Source organism: Jaculus jaculus, chromosome 9, assembly GCF_020740685.1.
Source record: "Jaculus jaculus isolate mJacJac1 chromosome 9, mJacJac1.mat.Y.cur, whole genome shotgun sequence".
NCBI classification, from domain to species: domain Eukaryota; kingdom Metazoa; phylum Chordata; class Mammalia; order Rodentia; family Dipodidae; genus Jaculus; species Jaculus jaculus.
In genome coordinates this window covers 9,078,274-9,103,955 of record NC_059110.1, presented here as the reverse complement: position 1 = coordinate 9,103,955, position 25,682 = coordinate 9,078,274, and the positions used below count along the sequence as shown (strand labels likewise).

Below are 25,682 nucleotides of genomic sequence, written 5' to 3'. Positions count from 1 at the left end.
TGCCGTGATGATCTGCTCAAGAGCATGGGGCCAAAGGATCATGGTCTGAACCCTCTGAAACCATGAGCTAGTGTAAGTCTTTCCTTTCTTGTTTTGTCAAGTTTTGGGTCACAGTGACGGCTCTCTGTAGAGCCATAACTCATATACACCTCTAAACAACATTAGTTCAAGAAAAGTGCAAGGCATTATTATGCCCTCACTTCTGCCCAAGACTGTGTAAGTCATATCAACATCAGTCACTAATTTTACCATTGTGAATCCCAAGAATATGGAACATATTTTATAACTATTTAGGTTAGGATTATAACAAGTGGTGCACACCTGTAATCCCAACATTCAGGAGGCTGAGGTCAGAGGATTGTGCAAGTTTGAGATCAAGCTGGTCTATATAACAAGACTGGGCACACATTAAAAGGCTAGATTCCACTAAAGGAATTAGTAGAATACCAATTATAATTTATTAATTTATTATATGTATTATTTTAAATTTAAAAAAATATTTTATTTATTTGAGAGAGAGAAAATGGGTGCACCAGGGCCTTTAACCACTGTCAATGAACTCCAGATGCATATGCAACTTTGTGCAACTAGCTTTATGTGGGTACTGGGAATCAAACCTGGGTCCTTTGGTTTTACAGGCAAGCACCCTAATTGCTAGGCTATCTCTCCAGCCTCTTATATGTATTATTTTTTTAATATTTTATTTTTATTTATTTATTTGAGATAGAGAAAGAAGTGTATATATATATATATATACATATATATATATATATATGGCGAGAGAGAGAGAGAGAGAGACAGAGAGAGACACCATGGGTGTGCCAGGGGGCTTCCAGCCACTGCAAAGGAGCTCCAGATGCACGCATCACCTTGTGCATCAGGCTTACGTGGATACTGGGGACTCAAATCAAGGTCCTTTGGCTTTGCAGGGAAGTACCTTAACCACTAAGCCATCTCTACAGCCCATATGTATTCTTAATTTACAAATCCATAATGAGCATAATTAGCATAATCAATAACTAGCATAATTAATGATATCTGGTTTTGCAGGGGTTTGATATTCACTAAAAAGCCTAGCAAAATACTAGATACAAATAATGGTTGAGCACTCAGTGCAACATTATAAAATTAGGAAACAAATAAATCAACTCCAGTGACAAGAGCCAATAATGAATGCTTACCACACGACAGGCATGTGTTCAGCACTCTGTGTGGATTAACTCGGTCTTCATAGCAATCTGACAAATATTTTACTACGCAGATGAATAAACTGATGATCAGCCGATTACATAACTAGTCCAAAGTCATACTGTTAGCAACAGTAAGGAAAAAAAGGCTAGAGACCACTCAAAAGCTCTTCATTCGGAGGTCTAGGGTCACCAGAATACTGTCAGTAAACCTCCAGAGTTCTGGGACTACTTCAGCACATCTATTAATTTTTTAAGGAAAAAGGTGGAGAGGTTCTCTTAGCCTTTTAGAATCTCTAGGAGATGTCAAGTCATTGCCTGGCTAAGTGATGAGTGAGTCATTGCCTGGCTAGGGTACCAACCATGAGCTCTGCCTGGAGTAGCTCCTCTGGGAAAAATCCCACATTTCAGTTTTCTCAGTCAAAGGCTCTTATGTGCACAGTGAAGTTCTGAGGAGGGAAAATTCCTCACAACACAGAAGAACCCATATTCTAAAAAGATGTTCTAGAATTTGTTTCCTGGGGCTTCTAGGAAAGGCTATATTAAACCAAAGACCAATTTAATACAAGATCTTCACCCTGTAATACAGGGTGAAATAACCCTATACAGTTTGATAGCAAGACTATACCAATGTACTTTGTCTTGTCGGAAAGCACATTTTTCTATAAATCAAGCTACACTGTAAGTGCTTTAAATAACATAGGATTATTTAGTGAGTGAAAAATGGCAAGATGAGGATCGGAAACCCTGGGTTGGTGAGCTGGAAGCTCCTTCCCTGATGGCTAGCTTTCATGTTGCCTTGAAAAGAAAAATGCCTGATCAGAATTCTCTTTAAAGAGGAAGTATGGCATGAAGACTTCACATTATAGGAATAAAGGAAATTAGAATGTCAGTTGTTCTCAGAAATGACTCACGTGAGTATAGCTCTGGGAGCTTTGACAGCGTGCCTTTAGTTCCAGGAAGCCAGACACTCAGTGTTACCCCAGACTCTGTATGAGCAGCCTCACAGTGCTAGATAGAGGGTTTGTTTACATGAGCCTTGCAATTGGAATTCGCTTACACTGCCCACTGAGGGATGTTTCCACTATTAGGAGGAGTCCAACTTTTCCTGTATTAATGGGATCTAAAAAAACCCAAGCAGAGAGGGGCTGGAAAGATGGCTTAGCAGTTAAGGCATTTGCCTGCAAAGTGAAAGGACCCAGGTTCAACTCCACAGGACCCACGTAAGCCAGGTGCACAAAAGGGCGCACACATCTGGAGTTCGTTTGCAGTGGCTGGAGGCCCTGGTGTGCCTATTCTCTCTCTCCCTGCCTATACTTTTTAGCTCTCAAAAATAAAATATAAAAAAAATCTAGAGGGCTGGAGAGATGGCTTAGCGGTTAAGCGCTTGCCTGTGAAGCCTAAGGACCCCGGTTCGAGGCTCAGTTCCCCAGATGCCAGATGCACAAGGGGGCGCACGCGTCTGGAGTTCATTTGCAGTGGCTGGAGGCCCTGGCGTGCCCGTTCTCAATCTCTCTCTCTCTCTCTCAGTCTCTTTCTCTCTCTCTGTTACTCTCAAATAAATTAATAAAAAAAAAAATGAACAAAAAAAAATCTAGAAAGATGAGTCAGGAAAGGCTAAGTTAACCTTTAAAAAAGGGGGGGGGGGGCTGGAGGGAATGCTTAGCAGTAAGGCATTTGCCTGCAAAGCCAAAGGACCCAGGTTCAATTCCCCAGGACCCATGTTAGCCAGATGCACAAGGTGGTGCATATGTTTAGAATTCATTTGCAGTGGCTGGATGCCATGGTGTACCCATTCTCTCTCCCTCTTTCTCTGTCAAATTAATAAATAAAATATATATTTTTAAAAAACCTCAGAGGGCTGGAGAGATGGCCTAGTGGTTAAGCGCTTGCCTGTGAAGCCTAAGGACCCCAGTTCGAGGCTTGGTTCCCAGGTCCCACGTTAGCCAGATGCACAAGGGGGCGCACGCGTCTGGAGTTCGTTTGCAGAGGCTGGAAGCCCTGGCGCGCCCATTCTCAATCTCTCTCTCTACCTGTCTTTCTCTCTGTGTCTGTCGCTCTCAAATAAATAAATAAAATTTAAAAAAAAAAAAAACCTCAGAGACTTTAAATGCTCATTTCTCACAAAAACTCCACTGTTGGTCAGCGGTGGCAGATGGGGTGAGGAGTCAGGCTGCCAGAGCCTGCTCAGTCTTATAGCTGAGCCATCTAGAACTTGCCTCACAGGTCTGGAAGCATGCTATTCTCAGGCTGGTCTTGAACTCACAGTGATCCTACCTCAGCCTCGTGAGTGCTAGGATTAAAGGAGTGAGCCATCACACCAGGCAGAGAGAGAGAAAGAGAGAGAGAGAGAGAGAGGTGCATCAGGGCCTCTTGCCGCTGCAAATGAACTCCTGAAGCTTGTGCCACTGTGTTTCTGGCTTTATGGGAGTATTGGGAAGTAGAACTCAGGTTGTTAAGCTTTATTACAGGCAAGTGCCTTAACCTCTGAGCCACCACTCCAGCCTCCACTATTTCTTTCTTCTTCTACTTCCTCCTCCTCCTCTTCCTCCTCCTCCTCCTCTTCTTCTTCTTTTTGACAGCTTCCATACATAAAGACAATAAACCATGATAATCCCTTCCCCACTTTCACAAATCCACAATCCATCATATCCCCTCCCTGTCTCCATTAGTCTCTCTTTTATTTTGAGGTCATCATCTTTTCCTTTCATTATGATGGTCTTGTCAAGATAATCCTAGGCTCTCCAAGGTCATGGATATTCAGGCCATTTTTGTGTCTGGAAGAGTATATTGTAAGGCGTTCTAGCCTTCCTTTGGCTCTTACATTCTTCCTGCCACCTCTTCCGTAATGGATCCTGAGCCTTGGAAGGTGTGATAGAGATATTTCAGTGCTGAGCACTCCTCTGTCACTAATTCTCAGCACCATGGTGCCTTCTGAGTCATCCCAAGGTCACTGGTATCTGAAAAGAGAAGCTAGTCTAACCAAAAGTGAGAGTAGCATTAATATATGGGTATGGATATTAAGTAAAGTGCTTACACTTTGGTGAGCGTAATACATGCATTTAGCCAGATAGGCTACAAGAGCAGGCATTATACTCCTAATGCTCATGACCTCCCCCACCATAGGTTTTTGATTAGGCTTTAAGTATCAGGCATGTATTCCACAGAGCGGGCCTCCAGTACAATGAGAGAGTAGTTGGGTTCCCCCATAACAGACATGCCACTATTGCACCTATTCGGTCATTTGGCCTGACTGACCAAACTTGAGGCTTGCAGTGCCCACTGTTGTCACCGCTGATGACTTCTGTCTTCTGTAGGGCTGCATGCTGTGCAGTTTTTTCCAGCTTTCTGTCAGCTGGTCTACAGGGAGAAGGTTTTCAGCTCAGCCCCAGCTTGATTTCTCAGTGACCTTGCAGCCCAGGCATGCCTCCACCCTTCCTTCCTTCTTTCCTTCCTTCCTTCCTTCCTTCCTTCCTTCCTTCCTTCCTTCCTTCCTTCCTTCCTTCCTTCCTTCCTTCCTTTCTGTCCTTCCTTCCTTCTCTCTTTTCTTTCTTTCTTTCTTTTTTTATTCATTTATTTGACAGAGGAAGAGGGAGGCAGACAGAGAGAGAGAGAATGAGAATGGGTACACCAGGGCTTCCAGCCACTGCAAACAAACTCCAGATACGTACACCTCCTTGTGCATCTGGCTAACATGGATCCTGGGGAATCGAACCTGGGTTCTTTGGCTTTGCAGGCAAATGCCTTAACTGCTAAGTCATCCCCCCAGCCCCCTACAATATTTTTAATCCTCTCTGGTCTGTTATTTGAAGGGGCTTTTATGTTCTATCTCCTACATATGTATGGAGCTGCCCCAGACTTTTTCTAGATACCAATTCCCCTAGATAAACTCCGTAATTAATAATTTAGCCTTCTTGAGTCTATTTTATCAATCCTTTGTTGAATAGGATAAGGATCCAAATTGGGGTTCACAAGTGTGAGGGACAATGAAACCCCAAAATCCTGCATCCATGGTATATTGCCTATATGTATAGAAGTTGTTGATAAAAAGTTTTAGTCTAGGGGTTGGAGAAATGTCTCTGTGGTTAAGATGCTTGCCTACAAAGCCTAAGGACCCAGTTTGATTCCCCAGGACCCACATAAGCCAGTTGCACAAGGTGGCACATAGATCTGGAGTTCATTTGCAGCAGCTGAATGCTCTGATGTGCCCATTCTCTCTCTCTCTCAAATAAATTAAATTAAATTAAAAATAAATATATAAAGTATGAGCCGGGCATGGTGGCACACGCCTTTAATCCCAGCACTGGGGAGGCAGAGGTAGGAGGATCACCGTGAGTTCAAGGCCACCCTGAGACTACACAGTGAATTCTAAGTCAGCCTGGGTTAGAGTGAGACCCTACCTTGCGGGGAGGGGGGAGAATCTCATTGCTGAGATGAAATATCTGACAGAAATTGGTTCAAGGGAAGAAAGGTTTGTTTCCACTTACACTTCCAGGTGACAGCCTGCTGCAGCAGGGAAGGCGTGGTGGAGGAGCTGGTCACTTTCAGCACACTCTGAGGACACAGAGCATAGCAATGAATGTTGCTGCTCAGCCAGTTTTCTCCCTTCAAAAAAACAAAACAAAACAAAACTGTATTTAGGGGCTGGAGAGATTGCTTAGTGGTTAAGGTGCTTGCCTGCAAAGCCAGAGGACCCAGGTTCAATTCCCCAGGACCCACATAAAGGTGGCACATGTGTCTAGAGTTTGTTTGTAGTAGCTAGAGGTCCTGGCATGTCCATTCTCTCTATATATCTGCCTCTCTCTCCTAAATAAATCATATGTATGAATACAACACTGCTAACAAATGCCAGACACTTATGACATTGTTTCCTTTTTTGTTGTTGTTTTGTTTTCGAGGTAGGGTCTCACTCTAGCCCTGGCTGACCTGGAATTCACTATGGAGTCTCAGGGTGGCCTCGAACTCACAGTGATCCTCCTACCTCCGCCTCCTGTGTGCTATGATTAAAGGCATGCGCCACCACGCCCAGCTTCTGCTGCTGCTGCTTCTCCTCGTCCTCCTCCTCCTCCTCCTTCTTCTTCTTTGCATCTGGCTATATGTGATGCTAGAGAATCAAACTAGGCCAATAGGTTTCATAAACAAATGCCTTTAAACACTGAGATATCCCATTATGAGAGAGAGAGAGAGAGAGAGAGAGGAGTGAATGAGCACATCAGGGCCTCCATTCACTGTAAATGAACTCCAGACACATGCGCCTCCTCATGCATTTGGCTTACGTGGGTCCTGGGGAATAGAACCTGGGTCTTTTGGCTTTGCAGGCAAGCACCTTAACCACTAAGCCACCTCTCAGCTCCTATATATTTTGTTGTGTTGTGTTTTGTTTTTTTAAAGCCCTGTTCCTGCCTTTTGTGAAACCATGTCTGGTTTAGGCGGCGCTGGGCTTCATGCACATTAGACACACACTCTACCAACTGAGCTACATTCCGGCCCTAGGATTCTCCTTTTTATACAGTCCAGGAACCCCATCCCATGGGATGGTGCCACCCACAGTCAGACTGGATCCCCCCACCTGAGCTAACCTAATCTAGAAAATCCCTCACTGACCTGATCAGATATTTGTGTTCATGGTGATACTGAATTTCTTTTCTTTTCTTTCTTTCTTTCTTTTATTTACTTATTAATATTATTAGTTTGGTTTTTCCAGGTAGGATCTCACTGTAGCTCAGGCTGACCTGGAATTCACATACAGTCTCAGGGTGGCCTCGAACTTATGGCAATCCTCCTACCTCTGCCTCCCGAGTGCTGGGATTAAAGGCATGCACCACCATGCCCGGCTTCTGGTGACTCTGAGTTTCTAAATCTAGGCAAGTTGATAGCCAGAGATGGACCATCCCACAATTGTTAAGCGAGAAGATGGGTGGAAAGCACACACGGTACTTGGCACACAGCAAGTAAATGTAATGCATATATAAAACACATAACTAATATCTATTTAAAATTTCTTAAAATAACACAAAAGTGGAATTTAAATTGATAGAGAGCCTCCTTCCTACCTTCTCACCTGCCATCTGAGAGGTTTGGGACCTTGGGATAGGGGACCAGAGCCCCAAAATAATCAGGAAGGCCTTTGTGAAGGAGGAGTGGTAACAGGTTACGAGGCATTGATCTGATAAGCAAACATGGAGAAGTATTAGAACTGGGTTTCTCACGGTCAGGGAAAGAAGCTATCTCCCAGTCCTGGGAATTTTAGCTCTGCATGCAAGAGTGGCTGAGTTATACAATATTCCTGTGAGGAGAAGGTGGGTATTGGTACAGAGGTAAAGGTGTGCTCTGCGTATGTAACTGAGAGCCTTATCAAGAGTGTCTCCCAGGGGCTGGAGAGATGGCTTAGCGGTTAAGCGCTTGCCTGTGAAGCCTAAGGACCCCGGTTCGAGGCTCGGTTCCCCAGGTCCCACGTTAGCCAGATGCACAAGGGGGCGCACGCGTCTGGAGTTCGTTTGCAGAGGCTGGAAGCCCTGGCACGCCCATTCTCTCCCTCTCCCTCTATCTGTCTTTCTCTCTGTGTCTGTCGCTCTCAAAGAAATAAATAAAAAATTTTAAAAAATAAAAGAGTGTCTCCCAGGAATCAGGATGTTGGAGGCGCTTTTCAACTCTGAGGGAAAAGCTGTGGGGATGGAGAATGCCAAGTCGGCCACAGCTCAGCATTCGGTCCTCAAATTCCCCAAAGGCAGTCGTGCAGACTGAGCCGCGGTGAGGCTTGGGCAGCCCAGGGGACAGAAACTTGAGTAATAGGAAAATTTTCAGATGCAAGCAGATATAAGTGTCTCATAGGGCATTATGGCTCAGTTATGACTGCATGAATGGGACCCTCTTCTCCCCCCAACCTCTCCGAAATTGCTCTAACATCTACACAGGGTAGACTGGGGCGCCACCCCAATCCAGACCCACCAAACATGTCGAAATTAAAGGGACTGCCTCTGGAACCAGCTGCTGGGGTCCACATTCTGGCTCTGCCACATCCTAAGGGGACGACATTAGGACAACTCCATCCGTCCATATTTCACGTTTCTCACGTGTACAGTGGGCTGCTGAGTCGTGTCTTTCTCCAGTGGTTCCTCTGCACAGACTAAGCACTCAGTTGATGTCACCTATTTCTGTTAATCTGAATGAAATATCACAGAGAAAGAGAAATAATAGAGTCCTAAAACTTTCCACTTCCCTGTTGAAACCCAGTGACAGGATTTTTTGTTTTTGTTTTCTTTTTAAAAATATTTTATTTTTATTTACCTTTTTTTATTTGACAGAAAAAGAGGGAGAGAGAGGGAGAGAGAGGGAGAGAGAATGGGCGTGCCAGGGCCTCCAGCCACTGCAAACGAACTCCAGATGCATGCGCCACCTTGTGCATCTGGCTAATGTGGGTCCTGGGGAATCAAACCTGAATCCTTTGGCTTTTCAGGCAAACGCCTTAACCGCAAAGGCATCCCTCCAGCCCCTTGTTTTTGTTCTTTGATGTAGAGTTTTGCTCTATCCTAGACTGACCTGGGATTCATTATGTAGTCTCAGGATGACCTCGAACTCACACCCAGCCCAGAGACTTTTTTTTTTTAACCAATCATGAAATGCCTACATTCTTATGTGATAGTTCCTTCTGTTGAAGCTTATTTATGTTACTCCTGACTACCTGTAACTGAAGCTTTGCTAGTGCAGATAAAGATGGAAAATAGCTACTGAATAGAAGACTACCAGATTCGGAAGAGCTGACTGACACAGTGCCAGCATTTTGAGATACATAGAGTTGGTGGCAGTTTCCACAGCTGACAAAATAGAGCTTCTGTGGACTTCCCACTAGAACATCTGGAAGTAGCCACAAAAATACAAGAAGCTCTAGCCAGCAATGGTTGGTACGCGCTTTAATCCCAGCACTTGGGAACCTGACGTAAGAGGGTCTCTGTAAGTTTAAGGCCAGCCTGGGACTACAACGTGAGTTCCACATCAGCCTGTGATACACAGTGAGACCTTGCCTAAACAATCAAAAAACAAATAAACAAACAAAAAAGAATTTGTAGGGTTGGACAAATAGCTTAGAGGTTAAGGCGCTTGCCTGCAAAGCCAAAGGACCCAGGTGCGACTCCCCAGAACCCATGTAAGCCTGATGCACAAGGTGGCGCATGCATCTGGAGTTCCTTTGCAGTGGCTGGATGCCCTGGCACGCCATTCTCTCTCTCTCTCTCTCTCTCTCTCTCTCTCTCTCTCCCTCTCTCTGCCTCTTTCTCTCAAATAAATAAATAAAAATAAATTTTTTAAAATGAGAATTTGAAATATCAATGGGTATTAGAAAGGAGAGAAAAACATATGCCAGAATGAGAGGAAATCTCTGCTAACTTGTTAGATAGATTGGATTGAAAATTGTCCCTGTGGCTCACACCTCTCTGAAGTGGTGTGGCAATGGGTGCCGGGAGAGAAGGCAGAAAGGCCCTGACACCTCTGTCAGGAGTTTCTATTAATAGCCAGAGTGCATTTCTCTAAGTAGGCCAATTTACTATTCATGCATGGAAGTAACAAGATGCTGTCAAGAAGGCAAGGACTCAAAAGCTATACTGCCTCATGGCAAGCTGAAAATGTCATCCAAAGAGTAAAAATGCCACGTATTAAGTATCAAAGCCAATTATTCCTAATTTTACTGAATGAGTTCAAAATGACCAAGGGAAAACATTCTTTAAAAAGATTTGTGTTCGCCAGGCATGGTGGCTCACGCCTTTAATCCCAGTACTCAGGAGGCAGAGGTAGGAGGATCACTGTGAGTTCGAGGCCAGCCTGAGAGGCCATAGTGAATTCCAGGTCAGCCTGACCTAGAGTGAGACCCTACCTGAAAAACAAAATAACAAACAAAACAAAACAAAACAAATAAAAGATTTGTATAAGGCCCTGGCACGCCCATTCTCTCTCTCTCTCTCTCTCCATCAAATTAATTAATTATTAATTAAGTAAAAATAAAATATTTTTTAAAAAGGATTCGTATGAGGACTGTGGAGATGGCTCAGTGGATAATGTGCTTGCCCCACAAGCATGAGTATGTGAGCTGGAATCCCCAGAACACACATAAAAGCCACGCACTGTAGTGCAGACACCTTCAACCCCCGTACAACCATGGCAGAGACAGGAGACTCCCACGGAGACTGCCACGGGAGCTCGTGGGCCAGCGAACCTGGAGAACGCAGTGGTGAGCCACGACAGACAGACAAGGTGGAAGGTGAGGAGCGACCCCGAGTTTGTCCTTGGGGCGCCACACGTGCATTGTGGTATGTGCACATCTGGACACACACACACACACATGCACACCAAGATTGGTATGAGCAAGCACTTACCATGAAACAAGCCAATCAGCATGGACGTGTGGGGAAAGAGGACCTGTATCTTAGAACCAACGTTTGCAACCTCAGTAATAAGAGAAAAGCCTTTAAGCAAGAGCTCTCATAAGCTTAAAGGTAAACTTCAGAGACTTAAGGCAGAATGTGTCTGTCTTCTTTTTTTTTTTTTTTTTTTTTAAGGTAGGGTCTCACTCTAGCCCAGGCTGACCTGGAATCCACTATGGAGTCTCAGGGTGGACTCAAACTCACGGTGATCCTCCTACCTCTGCCTCCCCAGTGCTGGGATTAAAGGTGTGTGCCACCACACCTTACTTACGTGTCTATTTCCAAATCTTTTCAGGAGATGAAAGCAAAGAAAGAAACTGCAGCACATATCTCAGCTGACAAAAGGTGTTAGCAAAGAAAATAACAAGGAGTCATGATTCATAGAAAGCAAACACCAAGAATGTCAGTAAGATTTCCCATAATTACTGACACATAGAGAAGCTTTATGGCAGCAGGCTAAAACACAGAATAAAATAATCACATATGGCCAGTCGTGGTGGCGCACACCTTTAATCCCAGCACTGGGGAGGCAGAGGTAGGAGGATCGCTGTGAGTTCGAGGCCACCCTGAGACTACATAATGAATTCCAGGTCAGCCTGGGCTAGAGTGAGACCCTACCTCAAAAAACAACAACAATAATAATAATAATAACATATGAACACAATCATGCAAAACACGTATGTAAGAATCTGAAAGGATAAATGCTCAAATTAGTTGTGTCTGCTTCAAGGTGAATTTTTTCTATTTATTAGACCTTTGACCTTTTATGAGTTATTTTTTCCTCTGTCAACAACAAAAATGTGTTAATATGTCGGGGTTTATTACTGCTAGCAGGGCTGGAGAGATGGTTCATTAGTTAAGGTGTTTGCCTGCAAAGCCTAATGACCAGGATTCTATTTCCCAGGACCCACGTAAAGCCAGATGCATAAGGTGGTACATACATCTGGAGTTCATTTGCAGTGCCTAGAGGCCTGGTGTGCCCATTCTCGCTATCTATCTTTCTTCTGTCTCTCTGCTTGCAAATAAATAAATAAAGTTATTGTTATCCATGAAAACTGACTCTATTGTATGTTTAAAAGTTAAAGGACGGCTGGAGAGATGGCTTAGTGGTTAAGGCACTTGCCTGCAAAGCCAAAGGACCTGGGTTCAGTTCCCCAGGACCCACATAAAAGCCAGATGCACAAAGTGGTGCAGGCATCTAGAGTTCATTTGCAGTGGCTAGAAGCCCTGTGCACTCATTCTCTCTCTCTCTCTCTCTCTCACTCTCTCAAATAAATAAATAAATAAATAATTTTTTAAAAAAAGTTAAAAGAAGAACGGGCTGGAAAGTTGTGGTGTGTTCATGGAATCAAGGAGACCCTTAGAGGATTTTCCCAGGATGCCAATGACCAGAGCACTTTGCTTGTGGTACTGATATCCTGGTCTTATTTAATGTGAGGGATAAACTGATTCTTATAACCACCCAAACATTCTCAGAAGTGTCCTAGGCCATCCCTGTGCCCATTGAAACTACTGGGGGAGGGGAGCTGAGGAGATGGCTCAGCGTGCAAAGGTACTTGTTTGCAAAGCCTACTGCCCTAGGTTCAATTCCCCAGTGCCTATGTAAAGCCACGTAAAGGGGCGCATGTGTCTGTAGCAGCAGCAGACTCCTGAGAATGAGTCTTTCATAAGAGTATGCATTTGTCTGTGAGTTCCAAGATCCATGTATGACACACACACACACACACACACACACACACACGAACACATGCACACACATACTCTACAGGCTGGAAAGCCAAGAAAGAGTGGATATTTCGGTCTCAATCCAAATTCCATCTGTTGGCAGAGTCCCCTTTGCTGAGCGGATACTCATGCTTTTTCTTCCAAGGCTGTTCAGCTGATTGGAGAAGGCCTGCCCACACATTACAGAGAACCATCTGTTTTTCTGAAAGTCTATTGTTTGAAACATTAATCTGACCCAAGAAAATACCTTCACACCAATACCCATCAGGGAAGTGCAGTTTAGCCGAGTTGACCTGCACCACTCATCACTGGGGCCTGGAGGCTCATCTCAGTAGTGGACAGTGTGTGTAACATCTGCACGCGCTGGGTTCAATTCCCATTGCCCCATCAAAACATCACAAGACCCAGTTAGTTGTACCTCATGCATCAGCAGGTATGGGAAGGGAGGAACCAGTCTTTCATTCCCCGTAAAAAGCAGGACTGCGGCTGGAGAGATGGCTTAGTGGTCAAAGCGCTTGCCTGCAAAGCCAAAAGGACTTCAGCTTGATTTCTCAGGACCCACGTAAGCCAGATGCATAAGGTAGTGCATGCGTCTGGAGTTCATTTGCAGTGGCTGGAAGTCATGGTGCACCCATTCTCTCTCTGTCTCTCTGCCTCTTTCTCTCTCATTCTCTCGCTCTCTCAAATAATTAAATAATATTTTTTAAAAAGCAGGACTGCTCTTCATCAATTACACATAGGAGGATGCTCAAGAAGAAGGAAGGAGCCAAGCACTACACAGCCTTTAAAACAAACAAATATTTAGTGGCTATATTTATAAATAACAACAAAAACTGCTTTTGTTTCCTTGCAAAGGAATTTTCAAGTTCCACAGGAAACCTTCTGTGAGATTTAGAGACCATGAGTCATGTGAAGGAGATTTTGTGACTTCATCCGGAAGCATCTCCTGCCTAGTACTTTTCCACTTCCGCCCTTTTCCATGTCGGGTGACTGTACAACGAGACGCCAGTCACCCCAGCCGGGAAGTCAGCCTTTCATGCTGTCACCTCGTTGTCTCAGTACCCATCTCCAAGCATCCGCCCAGCCTGGCTTGGCAAGCACTCTTCTCCACCCCTGGGCCTAACACCCTGGCCCAGCTTTCTGGCATCTATCACCTGGGCTCTTACCCGACTTTCCAGGGGTTCTTTCCAGCCCCCTTCTCCTTCTCTACCACAGGAACCCTCTTCCACCGCCTCCAGGGTTGACTTTGAGGAGCAGTGAACCCTTCTGGTCTTGTCGCCTGCCTGCCTTCCTGCGGGTTTCTGGAGGGACGAGATGACCTGCTCTGAATGGCCACGAGATGGGGACTCTGAAAATCGCCCAGAGCTTTGTGATGGACCCTGGAGTTCATTGTGTCCCCACCGCCAGGGCGTCAGAACACAAGTCACCAATTCAGAGTTGTGAACCCCAGAACTAAGGAACTAAGAATAAATCTACTTTCCTATCTGAGGAGGTTAAAACACACACACACACACACACACACACACACACACACACACCCAAGAAATCTACTTTGCTTTTAGTGCTTTTCTGAAGAAATTGTTCCCTCATTTGACCTGTATATATCCCCTGCCACACAGCTACACACTTTATAAACCAAATACATGCCTGTTTTCCTTATCCCAGGTTTTTTTTTTTAAATCTTTTGTTGTTGTTGTTGTTCATTTTTATTTATTTAGTTGAGAGTGACAGAGAGAGAAAGGGGCAGAGAGCCAGAGGGGCAGAGAGAAACAGAGGAGGGGTGGAGAGAGAGAGAATGGGCACGCCAGGGCCTCCAGCCACTGCAAACGAACTGCAGACGCGTGCGCCCCCTTGTGCATCTGGCTAACGTGGGACCTGGGGAACGAGCCTCGAACCGGGGTCCTTAGGCTTCACAGGCAAGCGCTTAACCACTAAGCCATCTCCCCAGCCCCTATCCCAGGTCCTTATGCACTTGTGGGCACGCACACCTAGTCATCCGGCAGAGCTACACTGGTGTCTGCTCTCGGTGAAGCGCTGTGTCAGTCAAGAGCTAGGTATTACACCTTCACCCGTTCATCAGCATTTCCTAGTCACAGACCTGGTGCTGAGGTGAGACTACAGAGTGCCTGCCAGGCTAACAAACACCCATCCTGTTGGTGGTTTGTGAGTTAATGGTTGTTCGGAATATTTTGTTGGAAACTCATATTCCCCAAATTAAAGTACGCTTAGTTTTTCGTCAGACTTTTGACAAGAACTGATGATAGTAGAAAAAGTGTTGAGTTAAAACTAAACTACTCTTTTTTTTTAAGATTTTTAATTTTCATTTATTTATTTGTTTATTAGAGAGAGACAGTGAGAATGGGCACACCAGGGCCTCTAGCCATTGCAAATGGACTCTGGATGCATGTGCCACCATGTGCATCTGGCTTAACGTGGGACCTGGAGAATCCAATCTGAGTCCTTAGGCTTCACAGGCAAATGCCTTAACCGCTAAGCTATCTCTCCAGCCCTGAACTACTCTTAAAAAGAAATAAATCTTAAAAAAAAAATAGCAGGCATCTCTTTTCTTTGGCCTTTTTCCCTTCTCTGCTGTGTGGTAAAGCCATCATCCCCTCGTCTGTATTCCTGCACTTCTGCGCGGGCCATGGGGTGTGGAGTCTCTCATCTTTGGTGGGTAACTGGGTAACTTTAACAGTGACTCAGACTCTCCAAAGTATTTGATAACTGTGCAAGAAATATGTCATGAGCATAATTTTGGCTTTGTAATTTTTAGTGGAAAAAAATAAAGAAAACATGCTAATGTTTATTTCTAAATGTTCACTAAACACACAACTTGAAGATTAGTCATAGGTGTTTTTTTTTAAAAAGAATGTCTATAATTTTAATTTTTTATTCATTTATCTTGACATACACGTGTGTACATATATACGGGAGCTTGCAAGGCAAACACTTTGCCAGTTGAGCCATCTCCTTAGCCTCTTTTTCCTTTCTAAGGAATTACCTTTATTGATTCTTCATATTTCCTCTCTCTTTAGACAATATATAAGACTCAACTTGGGCTGGAGAGATGGCTTAGCGGTTAAGCACTCGCCTATGAAGCCTATGGACCCCGGTTCAAGGCTCGGTTCCCCAGGTCCCACGTTAGCCAGATGCACAAGGGAGCGCACGTGTCTGGAGTTCGTTTGCAGAGGCTGGAAGCCCTGGCGCGCTCATTCTTTCTCTCTCTCTATCTGCCTCTTTCTCTCTCTGTGGCTCTCAAATAAATAAATAAAAATGAACAACAACAACAAAAAAGACTCAACTTTCTTGAAGTCTTAAAGGTACAACTAATTCTAATACTTTTCCATAATCCACAGAAAAAGAAAACCCCAGCTTTCTACACCATCTCGCCTCATGCTGACGCCTCTGCGACCAGCCTGCAGCCGTGCGCTCCCCAGAGGCGGTCTTCCCGTGCTCCACGGGAGCCTGTGGGGCCCTCATGCCGCTGTCAGAACCACAGCGGGGTCACCTCTCAACTCTGCCACCCATAAGCTTGCGGGACTGTTTTGATGTGCAAAAGTATTCAGTTTATATAATTCCTTAATAAAGAAAAAAGCGGGCTGGAGAGATGGCTTAGCGGTTAAGCGCTTGCCTGTGAAGCCTAAGGACCCCGGTTCGAGGCTCGGTTCCCCAGGTCCCACGTTAGTCAGATGCACAAGGGGGCGCAGTCTGGAGTTCGTTTGCAGTGGCTGGAAGCCCTGGAGCGCCCATTCTCTCTCTCTCCCTCTATCTGTCTTTCTCCCTGTGTCTGTCACTCTCAAATAAATAAATAAAAAATATGAACAAAAAAAAAACATTAAAAAAATAAAGAAAGAAAAAAGCATTATTGTAGTAAGTAGAGACTTGCTGCTATCAACACAGAGTAAAATGTCAGAGGAGGTCAAAGAAAATTTGCAAAGATAAGATAGGGAATGTTATGAGGCTACTTCCAGATGTGGAATTTAGGAATTTGGACCACAGACTTTATGACACCACAAGACACACATTTCTTTCTAGGTGGTGGTGTTGGTGTTTTGAGATGGGGTCTAGCGCTAGACCAGGCTGACCTGGAACTCACTCTGTATTCTCAGGGTGGCCTCGAACTCACAGCAATTCACCTACCACCACCTCCCGAGTGCTGGGATTAAAGACATGCACCACTATGCCCGGCATGCACACACTTTTTTTTTTTTTTCTGCATGCTCTTCAATGATGTTATTTTATTTTATTTTTTTAAAAGCAAACCTGATAGGGACAGAATATGGGGACAGTGACATGCAAACTTTGGCAGTTATAAAGGTAGGACCTCATGATGATTTTATTGGTTTCAGCTGGATGTCCATTCTGCTGCCCTTAAGTCCCTGGGAGAGCTGGACATCTTTCCAGCATGGATTGACAAGAATCACCAGGAGACTTCTGCTGCTTGACACCAAGAGCCTGTCCAATTACCTGGGGATGCACACTCCATGTAAGCTTTCTTTTCTGAGAGCAACACACAACTCTGGAGGGGAGATGGGGAAGACCCCCATGCCTATCCAAAGGAGGATCTTTTCAAGAAACCTCTGATGCACGCACTTTTTAAAGTTAGGCGTCGAAGATGATCCTAAGGGTCAATGGAATTGACTAGAGAGGATGACATGACGCCTTGATCAAGATGTGCCATCTTTACCTTTCGTCCTCAGTAAATAATACATGGCTACAGCTATTGCTACCTAACAAGTAACCCCAGTATGTAAAACAACAGACATTTGTTTGAGCCATGATCTCCAGGGTGTCAAGGACTGGGGAGTCTCTAGGAAGATGGCAGTTGGGTGTCAGCAGAGCTGAGGTCACATGACTGGGCTGGAGCACCCACATGCCAGTTATATACAGGCCTCAGAGGGTCTCAGAAATACCTAAGATTGATAATGCTTTCATGGACAGGAAGACCTCTGTCCCTGCCATGTGTCCATGTCTCCAATGGCCACCTGGACATTCTTATGAAAGAGGCTGAGTCCACTGCAAAATACCTACATGAAAACCACATCTTTTTGCGATTGAGTCTTGAAGGTGAGATCCTTCCCTTCAGCAACACCATTTCATTCACTGAAAGCATCTCAATAGATTTGGCTCAAATTCAGGAGTAAGGACTGGAGAGATAGCTTGGCAGTTAAGGCACTTGTCTATGAAGCCTAAGGACCCATGTTCGATTTCCCAGTACCCACATCAGCCATTTAGAGCACAAGGTGACACATGAGTCTAGAATTTGTTTGCAGTGACTGGAGGCCCTGGCACACTCCTTCTCGCTCTCTTTATTGCTATCTCAAATAAACAAATGAACATAAAAGTTAACAAAACATTTTTAAAAAGTCAAGAGTAAGGAAATGAGCATTGAAGGTGGGAACCATTGGGGGCTATCTAGAGGCTGTCTGCTTCAAATCAGGTGAACTCATCACAAACACGTATTCAGTGAATGACAGAGGGCATAAGATGGGGGATGGTAGGAATTGTAAGATCAGGTAGTTGTGTGTTCAGTGCTTACATCCTATTTTGGTTCTTTTTTTTTTTTTTGGTTTTTCGAGGTAGGGTCTCACTCTAGCCCAGGCTGACCTGGAATTCACCATGGAGTCTCAGGGTGGCCTCAAACTCACAGCGATCCTCCTACCTCTGCCTCCCGAGTGCCGGGATTAAAGGCATGCGCCACCACACCCAGCATATATTTTGGTTCTTTATGTGACATTTAAGTAGACTATGCATTTATTAGGCCCATTTCCCTTTTCCTCTGGGTGTTCAATGGACTGCATTCCCTGCCTTACTTATGGTTAGATCAAGCATTAACATGACCAAAGTGAAGTGGGTTTCATGTTTTCTTCCTGTAAACCACCAGACACAGACGACCCCAAGGAGGACAGGAGACCTGTGGAATGATGAAGCCAGTAAATGGAGGCGCCCCAGCCTCCCAACCAACTCATACTTTAGTGAGTCGTGAAGTTAGTTCTTTCGGTTAAGCCACTGCAATTTGGGGGTTATTGACTACAATAGACAAAATGGTATTGGGACTGGGAAGATAATGGGGCTAGGGAGATAGCTCAGTGGTTAAAGGAACTTGTTTGCAAAGTCCTAGGTTCAGTTTTCCAGCCACCCATGTAAAGCTGGACAGGCATTCATTTGCAGCACCAAGAGACCCTCGTGTGACCCCCCCCACCATCATTACCACATACATGCAAATGTATAAATAAATTCATTTATTTATTTGAGAGAGAAAGAGGAAGAGGGAGAGTAAGAGAGAGAGAGACAGAATGGGCACGCCAGGACCTCTAACCATTGCAAACCAAGTCCAGATGCATGTGCCACCCTGTTTATCTGGTTTATGTGGGTCTTAAGGAACCAAACCTGGGTCCTTTGGCTTTAGAGGAAAGTGCCTTAACTGCTAAGCCATCTCCCCAGCCCTAAATAAACTTTTTATTAAAAGAAAATAGAAGATACTGTATTAACAGAGTAACTATACTGTGTCCCTGATACATAGGTATAAAATGCAAGAGAATGGAGTAGAGAATTAAACAACACACCCACAAATAGATCATGATGTAGGAGGCATTGCAGATCAGACAGGAAATGACTAGACAATTAATGATGAGTTGATGGCTGACTAACCCTATTCAAGAACCTGAAAACCAGTTCCTGCCACCATGCACAAAAGCCACCCCATCGTAACTTACATGTTAACATGGCTGTTGTTGGTAATTTGTGTGCAACTAAAAGAAACAAAGAGAATGGAACAACAAAATCTCTGTGAAATTCTAAAAGCTGAAATCCAAACCTCCTGTAGTAATTGCTTCCAGCTTCTATCTGACCCAGTCAGACACCTGAGATTTTTTTTTTTATGAGGCTGGCTAAATGTAGCCTATTTTGGGTTTAGCTATTCTCTCTCTCTTTCTCCCTTCTAATTTCTCTTTTTTTTAATATAAGAAATTTATTTTTTTTAAATATATTTTATTTATTTATTTCAGAGAGAGAAAGAGGCAGAGAGGGCGAGAGAGAGAATGGGTACACCAGGGCATCTAACTACGATAAGTGAACTCTATATGCATGTGCCCCTTGTGCTATGGCTTACGTGGGTCCTGGAGCATTGAACTGGGATCCTTTGGCTTTGCAAGCAAATACCTTAACCACTAAGCCATCTCTCCAGCACCCTGCTACTTTCTTGGAAGGCCAAATATATGTTATTTTTGCTTAGTTGTATGGAATTTCAGCATAACTAACTCCATTTTGGTTGCGCCCATTGGGCCTAGCATAGGAGTCAAGAGCAAACCAATAGAGTTCTATGAATTCTATTTATTATCCCAAGTTCCTAAGGTAGAGAAAGGAGGGACAATTTCAGATATTATGTGAGCAAATGCCATCTATCACGAGTGACCCACTCACCCAGGGCGGGAGGCCAATGCATCCTCCATACTACTCAAGATTCATCTTTCAAAAGCATCGGCTCTGCCCTCCAGCTATTGCCCATTCTCTCTTTCTCTCTACCTGCCTTTCTCTCTTACTCTCAAATAAATAAATAAATACATAAATAAAAATATTTTAAAAATGAATTGTACTATGCATAATATTCTTATTTTATTTTTATTTATTTATTTGACAGAGAAAGAGGGTGAGAGAGAGAGATGGGCATGCCAGGGCCTCCAGCCACTGCAGACAAACCCCAGACACATGTGTCCCCTTGTGCATCTGGCTAACGTGGGTCCTGGGGAATAGAACCTGGGCCCTTTGGCTTTGCAGGCAAATGCCTTAACCGCTAAGCCATCCCTCCAGCCCCGTAACTATCTATTCAAAAAATCTTTATCGAGCCGGGCATGGTGGTGCACGCCTTTAATCCCAGCACTCAGGAAGCAGAGGTAGGAGGATCACTGTGAGTTCAAGGCCACTCTGAGACTACATAGTGAATTCCAGGTCAGCCTGAGCTAGAGTGAGGCCCTAGCTCGGAAAACCAAAAGAAAAGAAAAACCAATCTTTATCGATACATTTAAAATGCAGATTCTCCTTGGAGTCCAAGGATGATTGATCCCAGGGCCTCTGTGGTTACAAAATCTGAAAAAGTTCAAGTCCCTTTTATAAAGTGGCATCGTGTTCGTGAATAATCTTTACATATCCTCCCATATACTTTAAGCCATTTTTAGACTACTTCCAGTGCAAGTGGCATATAAATAGCTGTCACACCATGTTGTTTAGATCAAATGGGAAGGAAAAAATGTGAATATCCAACGCAGATGCAATTTTTTTGCTTTTCTGATATTTTCAATCTGAGGTTTGGCTGAATCCAAGGATGGGATGCGCAGCGCTAGAGAGCTGCCTTCTTCCCACATGACCACGTCACACACTTTTACATTGTATGTATTTATTTGCAAGCAAGAGGGAGGCAGACAGAGAGGGCATGGGTATGCTAGGGCCTCCAGTTGCTGCAAAAGAAACTAGATGCATATGCCATTTAAAATTTTTTTTTAATTTTTTGTTCATTTTTATTTATTTGAGAGTGACAGAGAGAGAAAGGCAGATATATAGAGAGAATGGGCGCGCCAGGGCCTCCAGCCACTGCAAACAAACTCCAGATGCGTGCGCCCCCTTGAGCATCTGGCTAACTTGGGTCCTGGGGAATTGAGCCCCGAACCGGGGTCCTTAGGCTTCACAGGCAAGCGTTTAACCGCTAAGCCATCTCTCCAGCCCTGCGTATGCCATTTTATGCATCTGATTTTACATGCACGCTGGGGGGTCATTTGCTTTGCAGGGAAGCCATCGCTCTAGCTCCCATATTATGAATTTTATTTGTAACTTATTTATTGAATCACTCTTATTATCAGACATATTCTGTTCGGGGTTATTATAGAACAATGCTTTGGTGACCATCTTGACTTACTTGTACAAGTCAGACAGGATACATCAGTAGAAGCTGTAGGTCCAAGCTATGGTCATATTCAATTTTAGTAAATACTGACAACTCAGGCAAGCTATTTAAGTGAGGCATGATTTGTAAATAATAGACAGTAATAACTTTGTCAAATGATTAAATGAGATGGAAGCTCCAAGCCTAGGATACAGGATGTAAGCTGTCAATGAAAGTTGGTCTCTGACTTTCCGTTTCCTATACTTAAAAATAACTGCTTAGGGATATCATGACCTTGACAATGAATTCAACACACACACAAATTTACAGAAAATCCTGTAGTATGGCTAAAACACCATAGTTGACAATTGGCTTTCTGAAAGTGAATTTTTTTTTTTTCTTGGTGCTGGGGACTGAAACTAAGGCGACATGTATTTTACCACTGGGCTACATCTGCAGTCCAAGACGACAGATTAGATGCTAAATTTAAATACCAACTTCTAGTATAAGAGTTGATTTGATAGCTGGCTCTTTTATTTCTTTTCACAATTTTTATTAACATTTTCCATGATTATAAAAAATATCCCATGGTAATACCCCCCCCACTTTCCCCTTTGAAATTCCATTCTCCATCATATTACCTCCCCATCTCAATCACTGTACTTATATATATACAATACCAACCTATTAAGTATCCTTCTCTCTTCTCTTCCCTTTACTGAGTTTTTTTTGGTCTTTTTCCCCCCTAGGCTGCTTTGGCGTGGTACCTACGCCGCCATCTTTCTCTTCCCTTTATATCTCCTTTTTAACTTACTGGCCTCTGCTACTAAGTATTTTCCTTCTCACGCAGAAGCCCAATCATCTGTAGCTAGGATCCACATATGAGGGAGAACATGTGGTGCTTGGCTTTCTGGGCCTGGGTTACCTCACTTAGTATAATACTTTCCAGGTCCATCCATTTTTCTGCAAATTTTACAACTTCATTTTTCTTTACCGCTGAGTAGAACTCCATTGTATAAATGTGCCACATCTTCATTATCCACTCATCAGTTGAGGGACATCTAGGCTGGTTCCATTTCCCAGCTATTATAAATTGAGCAGCAATAAACATGGTTGAGCACATACTTCTAAGGAAATGAGATGAGCCCTTAGGATATATGCCTAGGAGTGCTATAGCTGGGTCATATGGTAGATCAATCTTTGATAGCTGGCTCTTTTTAACAACTATATAAACTGGTAGCGATAGCTCACACTTTAGCCCCAGCACTTGGGAGGCTCAGGTGGGAGGATCATAGTGAATTTGAGGCCAAGCTGGGCTACACAGTGAGTTCCAGGTCAACCTGGGCTAGAGACCCTGCTTCAGAAACAAACAAATAGGGCTGGAGAGGTGGCTTAGCGGTTAAGGGGCTTGCCTGTGATGTCCAAGGGCTCAAGTTTGACTCTTCAGGTCCCACATAAGCCAGATGCACAGTGGCGCAAGTGTGCCCACAGAGGGGCACCGGCATCTGGAGTTCAGTTTCACTGGCTGGAGGCCTTGGCATGCCAATTGTCTCTGTCTCTCTTGCTGTCAGATAAAAAATTTTTTTAAAAAACCCCACAAATAGACCTGTCGCAGAAACATATTAAACTATTGTATCAATTAAGACACATCTTTACTCAGATGCTTTGAACTTGTGGAAACCTTCTTGCTTAATTTAAGCTTATATTCAACTCCGAACAAAAGTAGTTTGACAATAAGATGTTAGAATTAAAAAAAAAAAAGATTAAAATTTAGACTTCAAGAAACCTGTTATGTCTGTAACCCATGCCGCTGGGTCTCTGTGGTATTTTTAAAAATAATATTTTATTTACTTATTTATTTGACAGAAAGGAAAAGACAAAGAGAGAGGGGGGGGAGAGAGAAAGAGAGAGAGAGAGAGGGGGAGAGAGAAATGGGTGCGCCAAAGCCTCCAGCCACTGCAAAGGAAGTCCAGACGCGTGCACCCTTGTGCATCGATGGCTAATGTGGGTCCTGGGGAATCGGACCTGGGTCTTTTGGCTTTGTAGGCAAGCGCCTTAATTTAAAAATTATTTTTACTGGGGCTGGAAAGATGGCTTCGCGGTTAAGGCGCTTGCCTCCAAAGGACCTAAGGCTTCGGTCGGTACCCGGTCCCCAAGCACCGCACGCCCGGGCCCCCTGCACGTCCCCGGGGGCGCGCGGCGCCCGGCCGGCTCCCAGGGGCGCTCGTGCCCTGCCGGGGCGCGGCAGGCAGGCAGGCGGGCCGGGCGGTGGGCCGCGCCTCGGGCTTCCCTTCGCCGCTCGGGGGCCGGCCGGCCGGGGCGGAGGCTGGGCGGCGGGAGAGGAGGCCGGGCCGCGGGCGAGGGCCCCGGGGCGCGTTTCCGCCGCGCCGCGCCGCGCACGTCGCCGGGTCCCGGGGAGGCAGGTCGGGCGAGGGGCGGGGGCCGCGCAGCCCCGCCGGCGACTTTGAGGAACTGCACGGGCGGGCGGCGGCCGCGGGGCCCAGACGCTCAGCGCAGCCCGCCCTCGCCGCCGCCGGGAACCGAGCAGCCCCAGCGGCGCCGGGAGCCGAGCCGAGCCGGCGGGCGCGGGCCGCGGGAGACGCCCGCCATGGCCTCCAAGGTGAGCGGCGCGCGGCGCCAGGCCCCGGGCTGCCGGGACGCGGGGCCTCCGGGAGGGCCGGAGGTGGGGGTTGGGGGGGTCGGCGGCGTGGGCCGGGAGAAGCCGGGCATCGGGACGGCGGCGCGGGCGGGCGGGCGGCCCGAGCCACCCCCGGCGCGCCGCGGCCCAGTGCCGACCTGCCGGGCCCCGGCTCGCGCGTCCCTCGGCCCGCGGCGCTCGCACGTTTGCGCGCGGACGTGGGATCGCGGAGCTTCACCCCCCCCCCATTCTCCGCCCCGCGCCCCGACATCGCCGCCTTCCAGCGGGCCGCTCGCGCGCGGGGACCCCCGCCGCCCGCTCCCCGCCCGCCCCGTGCGGCGTGGGCTCCGGCCCCGCGCGCCCCCCGCGCCGCCCCGTCCCTCCCTGCCGGCTGCGGCCGCCCTGGGCGGTTCGAATGGCACGGCCGGCGGGGTCGATCGGCGCACGGGGACGAGACTGCGCTTTCGGTTACGTGTTCGCTTGGGGTCGCGGGGTTGGGGGAGACCCCCTCCCCCCCCCAATTACATGGTGGAACTTGGGCTCCTGCTTGGTTCCCGGCCAGGACGTCGGGCTTGCCCGCGTTATGGTATTGTTTGGGAAATTAACAGTCTTCCTCCCCCCACCATGCCCTTTTGTCACCTGAGCCTGCAAATAAATCTTTAACACCCCCTCCCCAACAACCTCCCCCCCCAATCCCCGTTCTCTCTTTCTTGGTGAGTTTTTTGGGGGTAAAGGAAGCGCTGGGACCTTGCAGGAGCCCCAGGGGAGGGAGGCGGCGTCCGTGAGCTACTTACTGATGGATCTGTGCACGGAGTTGTTGGTGGTTTTCTTTTTTTTTTAAATAACGACTCTTTAATAATAATTTATTGTTAATAATAATTTTCCTATATTTATTCATTTTTGAAATGTGTACGTTACTTGTGGCTTGCTGCCTCTCCTGTGTGCAGGGATAATCTCAATGGTAAGAAATTTGGTATTCCTTTGAAAGATCTGATTTCTCTCGGTCCCTTGAAGTTGGTGCTCAGATAAATTTCTGGGCTCCCAAGAGGTCTAGGTACAGTGTTTATGCAGACGTGAGGGTTCCTCCCCTCAGGGCAAATGTTGCTAATGTCGCTGAGATAATTGCCTTATTAATATAGTTGGACTCTGATGTTCTTGGTTTTATTAAATGTGATAGAACCTGGCACTTTTTTTTCCCCCCAATATGTCAATTTTGTGCTGACCCTTGCAGAAAGAAAATCTCAGTCAAACCAGAGATTACTAAGGAAATTTGATTTTGAGGTTTGTTGCCAAAGGCATGAGAAATTATCTATTACATAGTCATCTTGTAATCTTAAAAGTGGTTTGCGACATAGATATCAGTCCCTAGAGGTCAGTTCGTGCTGTTTGCACTGATTTGAGTGTTTTAAGTGGAATACAACTTGTAAACTAATGCATGTGTATAGATAGATACCCAGTGAGCACTTTAAAGATGGTGAAGCCTGAACTTCAGTTTTATTCTGGGAGAATTGAGTGGTCCTTGCACCCCGGTTGAACTTTGTGTGTGTCTTCATAAGTTCAAGCCTTCCACATGAGCAAACACTCCCTACTGCGTGCTAGTCTGGAGGCAAATTCCAGTGATGTGACTGGGAGTGTGTCTCACCTTTCTAATCGCTGTTCCACATGGCGCTCATTTCCTTGTTTACAGTATCACAAACCATTCCCATCTGAAGAAAGGAACTGGTGGTGAGGTGCTCATTAGTAGAGACACCTTGTGCAGTTTTCCTACTTCTGAGTGATTCTGTGTCAAAGCCAAGTCTCTCTCACTCTCTCTGTCTGTCTCTCTCTCTCTTTTTTTTCCCCCC

The 25,682-nt window shown here is 45.6% G+C and overlaps 1 protein-coding gene across 2 annotated transcripts in view; it reads left to right on the top strand.

The window, feature by feature from the left end:
• Positions 1-23,741: 23,741 nt before the first annotated feature.
• The window catches only part of Snx9 (sorting nexin 9), an 83,931-nt gene continuing 81,990 nt past the window's right edge, over positions 23,742-25,682 (top strand). Inside the window, exon 1 of one of the 2 annotated variants that reach the window (XM_045158405.1) lies at positions 23,742-23,820. In XM_045158405.1, the coding sequence (XP_045014340.1) occupies positions 23,809-23,820 (12 nt within the window). In that variant the 5' untranslated portion in view covers positions 23,742-23,808. The remainder of the gene's footprint in view (positions 23,821-25,682) is intronic. The other variant, XM_045158406.1, reaches the window with a different exon arrangement.